The 19308-nt window shown below is 41.6% G+C and overlaps 1 protein-coding gene across 10 annotated transcripts in view; it reads right to left on the minus strand.

Moving 5' to 3' along the window:
• Window positions 1–19308, minus strand: part of ATP8A2 (ATPase phospholipid transporting 8A2) — a 324329-nt gene that overhangs the window by 105132 nt on the left and 199889 nt on the right. For all 10 annotated transcript variants that reach the window (XM_081004078.1, XM_081004077.1, XM_081004079.1 and 7 more), the window contains one exon: window positions 3900–3974. In XM_081004078.1, coding sequence (XP_080860204.1) covers window positions 3900–3974 — 75 coding nt within the window. The remainder of the gene's footprint in view (window positions 1–3899; window positions 3975–19308) is intronic.

The following is a 19308-nucleotide window of genomic DNA, read 5'->3' on the forward strand; positions in this document are numbered from 1 at the left end:
GAAGTGCCTGATCCTGCTGGACTATCTCTTCCTCCATTCCAGAGGCATCTACCACTAGGTATCCTGTGGGAAAGAGTCCTGGTGAGTTTCTGTTTTTATTTTGGCCACGTTCAGAAAGCACGCTAAACCACAGTTTTAACTTCTTGTACAGTCGTATCTTGGATCCCGAATGCCTTGGAACTCGGACGTTTTGGCTCCTGAACGCTGCAAACTGGGAAGTGATTGTTTCAGTTTGTGAACGTTCTCTTGGAACCCAAACATCTGACGGGGCTTCCATAGCTTCTGATTGGCTACAGGAGCTTCCTGCAGCCAATCTGAAGTAGTGATTTGATTTTTGAATGTTTTGGAAGTCGAACGGACTTCTGGAATGGACTGTATATTTTAATGTATTGTATTCCCGCCCCCCGCCCCCAATTTTATGGTTTTATTTTTTTGTAAACTACTCTGATGGTTTTTTAAAAAAAACAAAAAGGTTCAAGCATTGTAGAAATGCTATGAAATAAATGAAATGAAATAAATCATTAAAACATCTGGAAGGCCACTGATTCCCCATCTCTGCTTTAAAGTGATGCTCAAAGGCCACCATTGTCTTACTGTGATTTTACGATTGGATTTTGACTTGACTTGCAAGCAGTCTTGGGACAATCCATGCTCTTAAAGGAGGGGCATAAATGACTGCAATAAACAAGCAAGTAAACGTATTCTGCTGTCTTGTTTGTGCCATGTGTAGCATCCCTCCAATGCTGTTTTAGCATCATGCAAATACAGCATGTCTTATGATGACTGGGCTGCAGTCACAAGCATAATCACTTCAAAGTAATTTCCACCAATTATGAATGGGACTTATATTCCAAGAAGATATGTGCAGAACTGAACAGTAAATTAGCTGAATTTACTGTTGATTCCAAATCTGTACATCCACCGCATTTTTATACAATCTGTGATAAGCTACACAGGGGGGAAAAGGCAATTCCCCATTTTGCATTTTATTAACAAGGAAGCTGCAGAGCCACAAAACAATGAGAATAGCTTTCAGGAACTGGCCACTTTCCATACTGAAATATTCAGATCTTCACATAATTAGATGGTTAAGGGATAATACTGTAACTACCAGATCAAGATGGTTAACTGATGTGTACTGTTAACCACCTGTGTAACAGAGGTAGGAAGACTACAACCATTTGTTGCCGGTGCCTGCTTCCAATCAATGTGTGAAATTCAGCAGGTGGCCCACAATCATTTGGTTCTTCTGTTCTTTTAGTATTCCCTGGTGACAATTCTGGATTGACAGCTTATGCCAGAAGTAGCAGACTTCCCTCTTCTAGGAAAGGAAGCCCTCTCTGAGTTTAAACATGGCAACCGTGTGCTCCCCCTGGCTTTTTAGTGTCTCCCTTTTTCCTTCTTTCCTTTGTCTCTTCCATCCTTCAGGCTTCTGTATCTTGTGGCAAAACTACAAGTTACACGGAAAATTGACTGGATTGGCTCTAGCCAGTGCATTTGCAGTGTGATGCCCTCACCACTGTCCCGCCCCCTCCTGATAAGCCGCAGCAATGGGGAAGATGGAAGGTCAGGGAAGCAGTACTACCCCACCAACTGTGGGCTCAAAAAAGTCCACTGTCATTCTGTACACACTCTCACACATATGTATATATCATACATATATATGATGTTTTCATAATGAAGCTGCATTATTCTCATTCTGGAATGCTTCTTTGGTTGGTTTCTAATATTTTCTGATCCTGTATATGCTGTTGTCAGCTTTTATTATTATTATTATTTGGTTTTGATACTACTGTTGTACTGTGTTTTGTGACCGTTGCCCACTTTAAACTTTTTATGAAAAGGCAGAATACCAACAATTTCAATGAACAAATGAACTAATTATTTAATTAAAGCCATTGGAGGATAATGCTGAGTACATATTTGAAATGAGATTCATGCTTAAGAGCAAAGCTGTCTGCAATTTCTCACAAACCAATGCCACCCCTTACCTCCCATAATGAAAGTTGTACATCATTTGAATTTTCTTTACCTAGACTTATATCTCCTGCACTGTATTTACATTCAACCAGCTGTCTCTAATTATATACCATTTCTATTTATTTTCTTTGCAAAGGGGGGGGGGGAGGGAGAGAGAAACCAGTTCCTTTTTATAAAAGTTTGGAGTTTGATTCCTGCCAGAAACATGTAAGAAGCCTGGAGAATGCAGGTGAAGATCAGCTCCAACAAAGGGCCGGCTATTCCTGGGGATCAGTAACAGCAAGAACATTTCCTAGCTCCATGATGTCATCCATCTCCTTTGAATTAGTCACAAAGCAACACACCAGATGGGGAGCATTCTGTATTCTTATGTGTTAGATGAGAGCCAAGACTAATGGGCAGCTCATATGATTGACTTTCCCGGCTGTGTCCGCATGCATGAGGAGTAAGTCGCTCGTTCCTTGTCTTGGGATTGCCCCGGTCGCAGCTGCCGGCTGAGCAATCGTGGATCTCGAGGGAGGTGGCTATTCCCACGAGCCGTATTTGTATAACAAGGCCTTTGGGATACACTAATCCATCCCCTGTACGTACCACGCGGTAATACTGATGTGGGGTGTGTGTGTGTGTCCCATCAATATTTTGGAGAGGTTGACATGTTTTCTGACTGTTGTCACAATTTCTGTGACACCTTAAAGACTAGCATATTTATTGGGCAGACTTTTTTGTGAACTACAGCCCACTTCTTTAGATGTATCTGATGAAGTGGGCTTTTGAGTTCACAAAAGCTTACACCATAATAAATCTCTTTTAAAAGTGCTATGGGGTTGTTGTTTTTTTGGTGGTGTCTCCAGTATTGCTGCAACAGGCTAACACAGTGGTAATTGAAACACATCGCTACTTGCTTATACTTTAACTGAGCCGAAGTATCTTAGCTCACTATAACCAGTGAAAGACCACAGGGTAGTTGTGAGGTTAAACATGATGACACCAAACTGCTTTACAAATTTTCAACGTTCTGGGTAAATGATTAACAGCTATGCAAAAGTAAGCTGATTTGGTGTTTGATGGGGTTACTCCCAGATTGCAATCCTGTACACACTTATTTGGGAGAATGCCCTATTACACTCAGTATCTTCCCTTATCTGCTGTAATACAATATTACGGTCATGCACATATTATCTGTGCAATCTTCCACTGCATTGTTGATTCAGGGAGATGCAATTCCTAGCACGCATATTGTTCCGAATTTGCTGTCTGATTGCATATCTAATTGCATGAGTCTGGGGTTTGGACAAAAGAGTGGTAATGGTCTAGAAGTATCAACTGGAGTGGAAAGTAATGAAACTCTTTAACTGAAAAATATTGTAAATTCATGTTCTTCAGAGAGCAACCGTAAGCTCTTGAAAAGGGTGATGGACATATTGTAGACTTTTATGGTCAGTGAGAGAGCTCAGTGGTTGGAGGTCATTGCTGGTTCTGCCACCATTGTTGATTCAGTAAGGCCAAAAACAAGCAGTTTCAGGAGTGTTAGAAATAGATTGAGGTGGGGCTTTCCAACAGCTAAATCTAGAGCCCCATTTCTTCCCTGGAATTGGCATAGAAAAAGGAGGAAAAATCAAGGGGGAATCTATACCCCACTTTCTGCACTGGCTGTCAAGGGTCTGGCAGGGCTTTAGAAATGGCGGTTCTCCTGACATGGATTCTTTGTTGCTGCTCCAAATTAGAATGTGCCAAGTACTTTTATTTTAATTTTTGCCCTCAAATCTAAGGCAGAGCAAGAACAGCTCCCACTCCCCCCCCCGCCAGTTACTCGCAATGCATATACAGATGATCAGTAGAGATAAACTACATAGACATAAACAGCAGTGGAATGCCATCCGGGCTCTGCATGTTATCAAGCTGAGACGTGGGACACTTACCACATTGTAGAGGCCAATGCACCACCGCTCAAATAAAATCTGCCCAGAAAATCCATTAACGAATGCAAACCAAAGCTGAAATAGAAGAAAGTTACACAAGGCTTTAGATCAACATGCCACAAACATTCTTTCTATGCACTGAAGAAGAGGAGAGTGTGCAATGTGGACATCATCTGGAGACAGCTGCTGGATGGGTTCTAAAAATAAGTGCTCACAGTTGTTCTCTTTTAAATAGAGCCGCACTGCTGAAGCGATGGGAGGCAATCTGTAGAATTTGCATCATTGCACTAGAATAACAAATCTTTTGTAAACTAGTATGAAGATCCATTGGTCCTGGAAAAATTCTTTCTTTTATCTTAGGTGTTTATATCCTGCTGAATCCCTTACAGACGACTGCAGTGCCTGGAGACAGACAGTCAAGTTGGGTATCCACAGCAGTGACCAGAGAAGGAATGACCACTGGGAGGAGCACAGAGAAAATTAATGCCATGGTGCACCTGTAGCAGCACAACCGGATGCCTTCATCTGCCCCACCTACAAGAAAACATGTCTCTCCTGTATCGGTTGTGGAGACCACAGCAAGAGCTGTAACTCTTCAAATGTTTGACTTTTCCCCTGAGGGTGCACACTCTTCCATTGTCTCCTGAGACAGATTGATGCCAGCAATTATCTAAGTCCTTAAGGGGTGTATTCTTCTTCTTTTTTTAAAGCATCCAATGGATTAAAATTAATCACAAAAACAGAAAACTTCCTTAAAGTGTCTGATGAAAAAGAAAGGTACATGTCAGGTGCTTGAAGTTCAACAGGGAGGAAGCCTGTCTATTCTCAGCCAGGCCAGAGTTCCACAGAACCAGGCCCAAAACACTGCATGCATGGCTTCTGGTGGATACACCTACACAAAACCAACCAAATGGCCCAGTAAAGGCACTGCCCTGATTTGGGATTGGGTGGAATTTTTCCTTATGGACTAGCAGAACACTACCCTTTTACTCTGAGTTCAGACCAGTTCTGGTTAGGCCAAGCTGTGTTGGATCTGGGCTGCTGTATTATAAATCTATGCTTCTGGAAAATCTGTAAGAAAACAGAGCTCTACAGCTGGAGATCAGCCATTGAGAATAGCTGTCTGCATGCCCTTGCAATACTTGGTGCATGGATAGTATGAGCCCCAGGTGAAAGTCAGCATGGTGTTACAGCAGCAAACATGGACACTGAAGTAATCTGTCCTTTTACTTGTGGCTCTTCAGATATCATGCCCCCAAGCATGGTAGAAACTCATGTCTATCCAGGAATTGGTGTAAATCAATCCCCTTTCCTTCCCTGACTGGGAAAGGATGGCAGTGTGCAATTAACACTCTACTTCTCTTACTTGTGCCCTGCTAGTAAGAGCTCAGCAGGATGTTGAGCTCATAGGAGACAACTCCTAGGGGTTAAGGTCCCTTCAATCCCCCCAACAAAGTATTTGAGGGGGCTGCCCTCCCAAACTTGATGGGCATTGCCATTCAGATGGGGTGTGTGTGCTGCGTCATGTGATCAATTATGTGGGGTGGGGCATACCTGGGCTCCACCAATATTTTATTCAAGTTGACGCCCCTGGATGAGCTACCCTGAGACTGCAGTCTTTAGGACCAAGGCATTACATTTTACTGGCAGGCACAAATTCTGGTACCTTTGTACTGATTTTCATCTGCCATTCTGTGGCATCACTTCTCCCACCCCAACCAGGTATTATGAGATTGTTTTATAACTCTTCTACCTGCTTTCTTAGACAATACTGGCCTATTTGGTACTTAAAAAAAGAAAACTTTGCTGAAAGATTTATGCTGTATCCTTGGATCAATGTCAACTTTACAGAGAGTTGCTGGGATATGTTTCTGACTCTTCCAAACATTAACCTCCTCTAGGAAAGAAAAAAAAAAGAGGAATCTGGCTTTGCTACACAAACATCACTTGTAACATTTTACGGAGCGTCTTGAACTCATTTTTATCATTTGCAGGTGCTGCTGGGAATTTTATGGGCAAAACCAAAATCTTTTGAAACCACATCCAATTCTGGAAAACTGTATTTTATAAAAACAATCTTCTGCTGGATAATCAAACCGCTCACTTCAAGAGAGTTACTATGTAGATGGGCCCAAACCACCACCACCACCAACAACAACAACAACAAAATGAGGATTTTTTTTTAAAGGAAGAAACTGATATTCTAACATGGAAATATTACATGGTATTTATTTATGCAAGAACTGCACAGGTGGCAATGAAGCATAGTGAGAACACATTGATCTTTTCGTGTCTTCACCAGGATAGGTGTGTTATACATTCTTTTCCAACATTGGACAAAGTTGTCACGATTACGCCGCGTTATAGAAAAATGGCATATATACTAGCATTGCAGAGTTTTCCCTCGTCAACCACCAATCAGCACAAAGCGTTTGTGTTCTGTTTACCTAAATCAGATGTGGGGAACCTTTGGCATAACTTACAAACTGTCCTACGTAGCTTGCAAAGAGCTTGTTGTTTGTGGAGACGACATATGCAATGTTCTCAGAGATATAAGGGGGGACGGGACACCCCATCTGCCTTCCTTCTCCAGGTCCCAGTTTTAACAAGAAATGCTAACTGCCTTTAAAGCTGTGCATGCTGGAGACTGCCCACAGTTGACTCACGACTCAGTGAGTCGGTTGGAAAGCTTGCCAAGTCTAGCTCTCCTTGCCAAACTCCTGGGGAATGCAGCCCACAACGGCGGCACTGCTATGAGCAAATGGACCCAGAGTTATTAAACGGCTTTTCTGATTTGGGAAAGGAGCACTTCTTTGCTCCACTTAACTGTTGCCTGCCTGTCAGAAATGCCAGGGCTGCTTATTAATAACACAATTACAAAATGAAAGGGCTTCTCTGAGTTCACGTTAGAGGGCCTTATTCAAATGCAAGGGAACTTAAGAGCTAAGACTGGAAATCCATGTTGACATGCTCTCATTACCTCACCTTATTATGGCTGACGTAGCATAGATCTGAGATTAGCTGCAACATCTATAAGAAATGGAGCGTGTGAAATGACGAGGGAGGGCACAGTTCCATATGGAGAAAGAGGCACTCCATTTTGCAGATTTGTGTGTGTATGTGACAGAAATGCTGTTTTTGCATACAGTACAACCCTAAACATGTTTGCTCAGAACAAACTTTCAGTGGCCTGGTCACACATAATGTAAAACTATGGTTAAGGTTAACTATAGTTAAAGTTGAGGCATCAGGCACACAACCTATTAAACACTGATTTATTACATCACAGAGATAGCACTTTGATTTTATTTACTACCACTCTTCACTTTGTGGCTCTGTAGCTTTTGGGTGGGGGTGGCTCCTTAACCACAGTTAAGAATGAGATTTGGGTTCCCAAATAACACTATGCTACGGTTAACATTAATGAAGGTTTATAAGCTGATCACAAAATATTGCTTAATAAGGAACCTTTCACCACAACCTAATAAAACATAGTTTAGCTGCTGCTCTGGATTCACACGTAACACTAGGTCATGGTTTAACAAACTATTAAGTGTGATTCAGATTGCAGCCTTAGTCTTTCATCCTTAGGCAAAATTCATACCTAGTGCTTGGCACCTTGATCTGCACCTCTGGATGGCTATGACTACAAATTCTGATGGTGGATTTGTAACAGAGGTAACAGTGCACAAACCTGACCCAAAGCCATGCCTGCTGGACCTGGAAGTCTGCAAACATTTTTAGAAGGGTGGTGCTGTAGGCAAAACAAACACCAGCAACTTTGAAGTGAGCATGCATGTAGTATTTTATGCCAGGGACCATTAAAAAGCCCTCAACCAGCCTGCACCATGAACTCCTACATCCCAAAATTCCACCATCTTGGTCACTCATCTCATCCTGCCTGTTTTGAAGAATAGCTGCAATGCTATCTCAGCACAGCAAGGCTAACTAGGTGACCTCTGGCTTAGATGTGAATTTATGAGATGGAGCTCTTGTCCTTTAAGGCATAAGTCCAAATAGCCATTTGACAAAGAATGTTTATGAATCAATATCCTTTTTTATTTTATTTTTTATAATGCCACAAGCCAAATGCAAGCAGGTGACCTAGAGGTGAAAGGTCATGGCCTGTTGCCGATTTCCTGAGCCACAGAGCTCACACACCTGCCGTAGAGTGCATTTTAATAAAAAGATCAGGAAAATATGTATTCATAAAATGGCCTCACTTGAACAAGTTCCTAAGTTATTTTAATTGCAATTTGCGGCTTTACACATAATTATTATGGAGCATTTAATGCTTGAAATAGTAGGAACTAATTTGTTTAAGCGCTTGAAGGTGCTGGGATGGCAAATTGTCTCTTCTAAATGTGAACATTTATGATGTCTTGATAATAGGCAGCTTACCGAGGACTAGAAAGCTTTTCCCCAATCCTCCTAAAGGGCATGGAAAGCTGATGTAATCAGGGTATCAACAATCGCCACAGGCACCAATTACAGGCAGGCTGGATACTGTACAGAGAATGTGTTAAATTCTCAATATAGGTTCTCCTTCTGCACACATTTTGCATGCCTTTGCCAAATAAGCATTTAAAAAACAGTTCTTTAAAAAAAAACAGGCTAATAAAGCATGTTGGTTTATCTCATATGCAGTTCACTAATAATCTATCCTGATTAAAATTCTCTTTGTGACAGATGAATTTCTCAATACCAGCATCATATCCTGCTCAAGAGCACATGCCCCGAAAAAGAATTCTTTGTTACAGGAGTGTAGCATCATCTTCCTTTAAAAAAATATAGTTTTATTTATCATCATCATCATCTTGTTATAGATAATGAATATGACAGACGTGCCCGAGATTCACTTGGCTTGCCAATTATTTTCTTGGATTAGGAACAGCTATCACAAGAGTACAAGAAAGGGATTTCCAGAGGGGGAAAGGATTTTTCTATTGACCCAGCCTATGTGACCATAGTGATCCTGTGGGATGGATGTTGGCAGATGTGCACTGAGGATGCCCCCTTAATGATACCAACTGTCAGCAATGGATGGATCTGTCAATTCTGGTTTCTCTCAGTTCCTCACTCATCCAATCCCAAATTCAGTTTTCCACATTTTTGCATCCATTCACAATTTATTTATTTTTAATTTTAAAAAGTCCTCAATGAAATTCACTAGCATTTTAGTGCAAATTTCTCCTTAATATACACGTTTTTGTATTCATATTCATATTTGCCTATTATACACATTTCAGCAAAACAGTGTTCCCTAATATAGTGCATTTTTGTATGTTATTTTCATGAAGACATGCATTTCTTATACCCCAATGTTACATTTGTGTACACATTACTTGGGTGGAGTACTGCATTGCAAAATTCGCAGAAGTGCAAATTTCAAACGATGGCTTCAGTCAAGCTAGGCACTAAGTAAGAGTGAATTTTCTTAGGCTTCTAATCAAGGACAGTGCTTCCAAATGGCAGTTCATTGCAAACCTGGCGATTCCCATGCTAACACCACCTCTTTCCCATTACCAACTCTGAAAAATACCCACAGAGCACCACTTAGGTTATAAAACCTATCTGCACAAAGCTAGGCAAAGGCATAGTCTCGTGGAATAAATTTTGTTTCATAATTTACCTGCCCCAAGTTTCCTGATGGGATGAATGAATGAATGATGTTGCACAGTTCCCCTCTTTTTCTGAATAGCATCTGCAGTATTTTACACAAAGGTATGCCTGCTCAAAATGGCTATGTGCCTAGTTCCAGTTTAAGAAAACTGGACCATTTGCAGCCTTTTTGCTTGCTAATGCCATATAAAACCCATTCAAGAACTCTCCCTGTATCCAAAACCTGTATCTGGATGCTGAGATCAGAATGATCAGTGAATCAATTCCCCTTATGCCGAAGAACAGACAAAAATGTGTGTCACTTTAGCCCAAGACCACAGAATTTAAACTGAGCTAATCCCACCAACCTTCGGTGCGGTGGAATTGTCTTACAGCTAAGTACAGGAGCTTAACTGCATTGTTAACTAGACTACAAGACTCATGCATTGCACCTGGATCTCCTACTGAAATATGCTGGTGGTTTTTCTTTGTTGGCTGTCTTGGGATTGACTGACCTTTTGAAAGGGATAATTTTGCGTCATGGTCTGAAGGAGGAGGATGGCAGCTCATCCTAATTTTCTGTGGAGCAGGCTGTGAGACTAGTTATCGGGAGGTTCTGTACCATGTTTGAGGGCCATAGGCAGCTCTATGTTCCGCATGCAAATGGTCTTGGGTTCGATCCCTGACACATCTAGGTAAGGTTGGGGAAGTCTCCTGTCTGAAACTCAGATGAACTGTTGTTGTGTAGACAGTGCTGAGTCAGATGGAATAATGGTCTCACACAGCAGCTTCCTGTGTATGTTTTGTTACCTTTTAAAACTACTGAAAGTTTCAGGGCTTCACAATATTTCACAAATTTTTTCATGCTACTTGGGATTTTAGAACAGAGGTGGGGACATGAATGGCAGTGTCCGAAAATCCCCTTTCAAAGTGATGATCAAAAAGCACTTTGAAAAGGGCTCCTGAAGACCCTTGTGGGCAAAAGGATGGCAGGTGATTGACAGAAGGGTGGCTCCACCCACCTGTCAAATTGTGGCCCTCAAATGGGAGAAATAACTATCCGACCAGCTGAGCTAAAAAGGTTCCCTGCTCCTGTTTCAGAGCATTTCCAACAAGCTTTTATACTGTATTTAGCTTAATTATAATCTTAAAAAACAGCCCATCTTCTACCTCCAGGGTAGTCTCTTGTAAGCAAAGTTCACAATTTTCCTATTTATCTCTTCATTATCTCTTTTAATTGACTGTGTCTTTCCATTATCTCCTAACAGGACCTCCTGGCTAGAACTTTCCTATCTGCTGCTAGATGATCCTTTCAACTGCAGAAGCCAGCAGCGGAGCCTGGGACCTTCTGCAATCAAAGCATGTGCTCTGCCACTGAGCTGCAATCCATCAGCCACGGACTTGCACATTTCCCCCCCTTTCTGAGTTCCATGTTTACACTGACTGCAATTGAGAGAACTTCTAAACCAGCCCAACTGCTCTACAAATTTTCTGTCCGTCTACACCCTTAAATGGTCTTGTAGTTCCTTCCCAAAGAACTTCTTTGTTCTGTTCTCTCACTCTAATAATTGAGGCCATTGCTGTACTCCCCAGGAATATAACATGACTATCATTATTAATAGCTTGGTGTATGTTAATGAGACTGTGCAGCATCTTCTCACTTGAAGCCTGCAATCAATCCAGACTGTGATTTTTTTATGATACGGTGTTCACCAGTGTGTAATTGACCAGCTACTCGCACGAAGGGAAGGATACGCTTTAATGTGGTTTGAAACAATCTGCTAGCCTTTTTAAAAACCAGGCAGCATTTGTACTGACATTTTGAAGCCATGAATTATATATACGTCTTACAGGCAAGTTCTCTGCTGATGAAGGAAAGGATTATAGCGAAGACATACAGACAAGGGCTTGGCTTTTTTTTGTGGGGAGGGGGGAATCTGGATTTTTAGACACTGTGTTGTGTGTGTCTTATTATCAAAGGCTTTGTATTTGTTTTCCGAAAGTATTTTAGCATCATGGTTAGTTTCAGGCAACTCCACAAATGAGAATTAGCTACATTTCTAATCTGGAAGTAGTAACTCTGAAGCACAGAAGCACAGGAGAAAGAAGACCCCTAAGATTAAAAGTGGAGTGTCACAGTAACATGTCATGCTGGGGGGTAAATGACATGCCCTTGCATTATAAGTATTAGTCAGCTACTAGTTGGGAATCTCCTAATTTTCTGGTTGCCACTCATACTCTCTAATCTCTGCCCATATAGGAGCATAGAAAGCTGCCTTATACGAAGCCATCTCATTGCTCCAATACAGCACCCTGCTTTCTATAATGTCTGGAAGGAGCTCTTCAGATTCTCACATAGAGATGCCTCCAACCCTGCCTGGAAATGCCAGGGGTTGAACCCGGGACTTTCTGCATGTAAAGCAGATGCTTTACCACGGAGCAACAGCATTTCTCCTATATGGGGATGAGGGTTGATGCAATTGAAGCTAAGTTTGTAGCAAAACACAGAGAGAATGGCTGGGTTTGCATGTAATGCTAAGCCATAGTTCATTAAACTATGCTTCATTAAACCATAGCTTACTGTTATGTGAGAACCCAGGTCATCAGCTTAATTATGACTTATAAACTCGTTAAGCAAAGTCTGTATTTGCTTTATAAACCTCAGTTAACATTAATCGAAATTTAGCACTATGTGCACATCCAGACTTGCTCCTTAAATATGCTTAAGGAACTGCTGACAGAGGTGCAAAGAAAGAATGGCAAAAATATCCAAACTAGAATCCAGGCTCGGCTGTTGTTGCTGGTGCTTTTAATTATTTTGTGATGTAATAAACCCAGGTTTAAGTGATCGCTGGCCAGATGCCTCAGCTGTAACTATCGTTAATGTTAACTAAGGTAAACCAGGCCATTAGCTGCTATCTGTACAAGCAACAAGATCCTGTTTTCTCCATAACGAAGAGGGAGACATGTCCCCAAAGATCTCACTGGGGGTAGAGATGGTTCTCTGCAATGCTATACTGGGAGATGCGTCTTAGCATCTGCTTGGCTCCAGAACGAACATAATTACTTAGGAGATTTTAGCCTGGCAAAGGGGAATGTTAGGGAGTTGGTATATAAACATTTGTCAAAACAGAACAGGATGAAATAGGTTTCCAAATATCCTGCTCCAAGCAGAATCCAAACGATGAAATAAATGAAAAGGCACCGTGAAAGAAGGACAAAGCACCTGCCAACTTTGTACACTTTGGGTTTACGGAAATGGAAAGCCTTCCTTCAAGTATATCAGAAGCATGGAGTATGAAGACAGTATTATATTTCTCTTACGCTTTAGGATGTATAAAATGTCTGAGAAGAACAAAATCCAATATTGGCCCTTCTGCTTAATTGTGCAATAGGATATTATGACAGAGGATAGCTCACCCTGGGAGGAATACTAACTGGAGCTAATGCAAATAGAAACTAGAGGAGGGAGGTCATCAAGACCGTGGCAGAACAGTGGCAATTTTCCTTTTCCAGAAAAGGTGCACATTAAATATAATAATGCATTTAACGTCATGTCTCCTTTGGCCCTCAATATGTATTTCCCTTCTGTGCTCCTTTTTACCTTCTCCACCTGAAAAGCATTTCAACCCATTTCTGGGAAAATGCACTGCCCTTCTTCTTCTTCTTCTTCTTCTTCTTCTTCTTCTTCGTCTTCTTCTTCTTCTATACACACTATTGGCAAAAGCTCAAAGGGTCTTACAGCTTAAGCAATTCATTTGCCAAAATACACAGTACACTATAAGCACATGAAATCATTTCACCAACCAATGTGGGTTGTTTTTTTAAAAAAACTTTCAAAAATTATCTTTTGAGCTTTTTTGGAAATTGATTAGCTTTCCCCTCCCCTATGAAACATAAAAAGAAATGCTGCACAGCTTGAAAATTCTGTTTGCAGCATTTTCTGAGGAGCTAGGAATCAGAAGATAGGCAGCCAGAGTCTCTGCGTGTTTATTTGAACAATCAATGGGACTTAGGACAAAATTAAGATTTCACTGGAGATGCGTGGCAGTTACCAAGCACTTCTTGGTATTGAGAATGCATCCTGATTTGCTGGCATAAAGTTCATGCACATCCACATAAGAAATTTAAAGTGCTTGAACAATCAATTCTTCTTCCCAGGGAACTCTGGGAATTGTGGTTCTGTGAGGGTGATCGCATAACAATTCCTAGCACCCTTAAAAACTACAGTTCCCAGGATATTTTTTTGGGGGGGGAGCCATGACTGTGCGTTGAATCTATAATTTGAATATTGAGCATTTTTTCTGATTTGTTTGCAGGGTGGTTATGAACAAATAATAAACATTCTTCAATAACAATACCACAGTAAGAATATCACAATATAAATGAACATTAATTCCTGAATTGCTTGTGGGATGTTTATACAGTCATACCTCGTGTTGCATTTGCTTCAGTTTGAGCGTTTTCAGGTTGCGTCCCGCGGTGACTCAGAAGTACTGGAAAGGGTTACTTCCGGGTTTCGCCGCTCGCACAGACACTCAAAATGACGGTACGTGCATGCGCAGAAGCGGCAAATCGCGACCCGTGCATCCACAGACGCGGGTTGCGTTTTGATCATGTTGTGAATGGGGCTCCGGAACGGATCCTGTTTGCAACCAGAGGTACCACTGTATGTCTTCCTATGAATCATTCATTCATTCTACATCCCTGTCACTTTCCTAACTGCAAACGTATGTGTGCTTTTAACATGGGCTTGTTGCACCAAGGCAACAAAGCACTTGAACTGCAGAAACTTAAATTTATGAGATGTGCTCAAATCCCTCCTGCAAAATATCAACAGCCGGCGCAGGGCCGGCACAGCCACTAGGCAGGGTGAGATGGCTGCCTCAGGAGGCAGAAGCCCCTGGGGCAGCTTGCCCACCCCACTACCTCTGCTGCTGGCAGAGATGCGGTGGAAGCATCAGTGCTGATTTTGGGCAAGATCTTGTTGAATTTGTGCCATATCTCATGCAGTCCATGAGATCTCACCAGATAGCAGTGCTAATGTAGCCACCATTTCTCTGCCAGCAGCAGAGGTAGCAGAGTGGCAGGCGCAGGTGGTGATAGCCGGGCAGCACCTCCCATTCCACCCCGAGCAGCGAAACAGGATATGCTGCCCCTTAAGCTGGGAGCACCATAAATGTAGCATCCCCATGTCTCTTTCTCTCTGTCTGGTAATGGATAGGAAAAGAAAATGATGTGGCATAATTTCACTGCGGTGGATGTGTAGAAATTCGGACCACAGTTACATCATATTGTGCCTTTCCTACATGTTGGGGGAGAAGAAGAGGTGCTCTCAGGATCCTTCTTTCAATGGCGGTCCTGTGGCTCATGTGTAGTTCTCCCCTTCCTCACCAGTAGGACATACGCTAGGGACACTCAAAGGTTTTGTTATGCTTGCATTTTTAAGTGAACTGGATGAATACATAGAACACATTCGTTCTTCATTTTTCACACTCCTCTGAATTCTGAGATACACTTTGCAGCTAAATAATAATTTTAGGTTAAGGTACACTCCAAAATCCTTATTAAAAACATGTGGGTTAGATAAAATTCAGAAAGGAGACTAGATTTATGAAGGAATGCATGTAAGACAGGCATTGGTCAACAACAGAGAGCCCCATTAATCCCTAGTATGCATAGGATTGTAACCTAAATGCTCGAAACTGTGAAATAAAATAAAAAGGAAGGAAGGAAGAGCCAGTGGTTTGAACAACATACAGTGGCCTCCCCAACAACCCCACTGGTGGTTCATCCCTGAATGACATCAGGGGTCTGTAGATTTGTGGTAGAGCACATGCTTTTCATGCAAATGTTTCCATTATCCAATTTGGTACCTTCAAAGTGGGGCTGGGAATAATCCCTGACTGAGATCTTGGAAAAATGCTGCCAATTAGTGCAGTTAATACTGGGCTAGATGGTGCAATGGGCTTCCTAAGTATAAACCACCAAAAGAAAGAGAGTTCCAGGGCTTTGTAATACTTAACTAATCGCATTATGAAAACACTGTGAGTATTCTGTGAACTGCCCTGAGACCTCTGGGTGTAGGGCGGTGTGTGTGTGTGTGTGTGTGTGTGTGTATATATATAAAAAATAAAATTTTCTAGATACTTTTATACTGTACTACATTTAGCTGAATTACAATTTTTCAAGACTTCTTTCCTCAGGGTAAAAAAAACCCCTGTAAGTCTTGCGAGAGAGACAAATCTCACAGTAAATGACCAGTAGATTGCCTTAGGACTTAAGGTCAGGAATATGCCCTCTGGTTCCATGACTTTCCACTCAGTTTTGTAGAAGCACATTAGTAGAAATAATTGTTCAGAATGAAGATTGGGGGTGACAGCTGAGTGGAAGGTGGGGGCAGATAAAAGCTGGGGACAGGGGAAGGAGGAAAGAATGGTAACTTTGCTGAAAATCTCACTAATATATCTGACAATAAAATAAACAGCCTGGTGTGTGGGTACTTTTCAGACTCGAGAATCGTCCCAAGAAATAGGTAAGGTAAAGGTAAAAGTAAAGGACCTCCTGCTGTTGTGGAGGCAACTTGCTTTTGACCTAAGATAAATCTACTCTAAAAAAAGTCATGAGACTCTTGAGAGTCCCATGAACTGCAAGAAGATCAAACTTATCCATTCTTAAGGAAATCAGCCCTGAGTGCTCACTGGAAGGACAGATCCTGAAGCTGAGACTCCAATACTTTGGCCACCTCATGAGAAGAGAAGACTCCCTGGAAAAGACCCTGATGTTGGGAAAGATGGAGGGCACAAGGAGAAGGGGACGACAGAGGACGAGATGGTTGGACAGTGTTCTCGAAGCTACCAGCATGAGTTTGACTAAACTGCGGGAGGCAGTGGAAGACAGAATGCCTGGCGTGCTCTGGTCCATGGGGTCACGAAGACTCAGACACGACTAAACAACTAAACAACAACAACAAAGAAAAATCATGGCAAGGCCCCTTGGCATGGGTCTGCCTTTCCTCCTGTTTGTGCAATCTACATGATAGATGGTGAACTGAATGAGATGGTTCACTTATCAGTCATGCCTCTTTTCCATCTCCCTTAAAGACTGTTTTATTAACTACTAAATGTGCACGTATTCATTTATGGCCCATTCTTCATATAATTATTACAACAACAACAACAACAACAACAACAACAACAAGATATTTCCAAGGCGGTTGTAAAAGTTCTCAGGAGAAGAAATAGGGAAATTGTTTAGGAAAGCCATGGGTGTCATCACTTAAGCCTAAATGGGCTGGGTCCAGGCCAACAAAAGATCCACTTCCTCTGTATCCTCCTGCCCTAAATCTCCACCTGAAGCTGTTATTTGCCCTGCTAGAGAAGGTTCCATGAATGTCAATCTTGGTACGGCAACTTCTGCGTGTGGGATATCAGGGCCATGGGGGAAAGGCTTAATCCACACCCTTAATGCCATGGTCCTGTCGTGGGGACGTACTACTCAGAAACAAAAATCTCAAGATCGACGTCATGCATTAACATTACGACCAATATAATCTTAGCTCTGCACAAAGTCTACTAGCCACGATAGCTGGGTTCTGCCTCCCCATTTAGAGGCAGTAATGCTTCTGAGTACCAGTTTCTAGAAACCACAGGAGGGGAAAGTGATCTTGTGCTGGTTTACCACAGGCATCCAGTTGGCCAGGGTGAGACCAGCATGCAGGACTACATGGGTCACTGGCCTGATCCAGCATGCTTTTCCTGTGTTCATTAAGGTGAGATGTAGTGTACAGACCATAGTAACCATTTCTAAATTAGCATGTGCCCTTTTAAATTAGGCACATGCAAATTTCATGCAAATCTTCGCCTCATATTATTATTATTATTATTTCTTTCCTTTTTTTAATGCATAAAGGCAAAGCCAACAAGAGATCACAAAAGGTGCTGCTGATGCAAATTTAAGCAGCATCCCCATGAGGGCCATTTCCTATGAAGCAGGCCTAACACTACTGTGTTGGAATGGATATAGTTCAGAACTATGGTGAACGGAATGCATGTCCCCGAGGTGAAGTGTCCACTGGGGTTAAAAAAGCCCTGGTAAATTAGGTGGGGGAAATGCATAACTTCTGGATCAATAAATAAGAAGGAAAGCAGATTAATTCTGCTGCTTGGAAAGTCCATCAATAGAGGAACTTCAAAATGTACGAGGAAAGCTTTGTTTTCAAAAATAACATTCATCTTGTGATACAAGAAAGCCTAAGAATTCCTCTTTGCCTTAATCGTTTTTTCAGTCATTCAGTATACATAAAACAGGACAAACTGCCTCTCTTAATATTTTGGGAACGGATTCAACTGTTTCCAATGGAACTGCATCCAATATATTTTTTTAAAAACAAAATAAATAAATCTGGGTCAGAGCAATTCAACAAAAGATGGTCTACAATGAAGGACATAAAAAGAATGACTGAACATTCCAATACTGGACAAATAAAGCCCAGTTTCTCCACAATCTATTTGCTGTTCTCCTTCTTTGATTCTAATATAATTTGATAACTTCATGATCTCAGCGACTTTCTGCATCTGCTCCAAACAATCAAGCAAACAGTAGGAGGCTTCTTTCTTTTAAATTAGTGGCAACACAAATCTTGGCAACATATAGTAAGTTCTTAATAAATTCCATATCGCAGCTTTCTAGTTTAGCTTTTAAGTGACTTAGGAAGGAACTTCACCAAGTACTTTCATGTGGTTTCTTTCACGACGCGTAATTTCCATCCAAAATAATCTAGCGAAATCCACACTCCAGATCTCCAAGTTTCTACCTACAGCGATTCTAACTTTAGAGTCTAGAGAAACTATCAAATCTACTTTTCTTGCTACTGTAGCAAATACCCCGATAATTTTTTAAAGATGCCAAGTGCTTTTTTGCATTAGTCATCTTGTCAGTCAAATGTTGTTTCTTCTTCCGCCCCTAACATAAATTAACACACAGGTCACGACCTTTGGCTTTGTAGTCGACATATGTAGATTATAGCTAATCCCCCCGTTGCAGCAGGTGGAAAGGGTGATGGTTGGTCCAATGTAGGGGTCCAGTTCCATAGATTTTAGAGGCTCAGTTTGCAAGTTCCACCCATTTATTCCTCTCATGGAGTCATACTCATTTAGTTTATCTGATAAATAGTGACATCTAAAGGTGTGCAGGTAATTCAACGTCATAACAGTGAGTAAAGAATCATTTTATAGAAGGGGGGAAATGATCATAAGGCACAGAGACCTCAATCTGAGAGAGAGAGAAAATAGGCAATGTGATGTCTTTTTCCTCAGCAGTTACTATAAGGAAAAAGATGCATATTCCTGGTTTTGTATTACCAGGCAGAAATGGAACTTGGCTCAGTGCTCCTCCAAGACTGGGTTTTGTACTGTATTCTGTAACATGTCACTGATGTAATAACAGTGCATTAGTGATGGATTTATACTAGATCGTTGCCTTATTAAAGATCATGTGATGCTTCCCCGATGTTACTGCATCGCTGCCATCTGGAGCGGCACTCTTGCAGTATAGCGCAACAAAACCAGGACAAAAAAAAAAAAAAAGAAAGCAGAATGTTTATGGTATAAAAAGTTACAGGATTTCAGCAGGGTGTTATAGGGCATGCACTGATAGGAAGTGAAGCATGATGCGTCTCCCAAAACTTTCGTGGGAGCAAACAGTATTTAAAGTGGGATTGTGTATACCTGCTCACATGAGCACAAACCATCATAAAAGACGTTATAAAGGTAAAGGTAAAGGTAAAGGTAGCCCTGCCTGTACGGGC

The sequence above is a fragment of the Podarcis pityusensis genome (genome assembly GCF_964106645.2).
Source record: "Podarcis pityusensis genome assembly, chromosome: 4".
NCBI lineage: Eukaryota > Metazoa > Chordata > Lepidosauria > Squamata > Lacertidae > Podarcis > Podarcis pityusensis.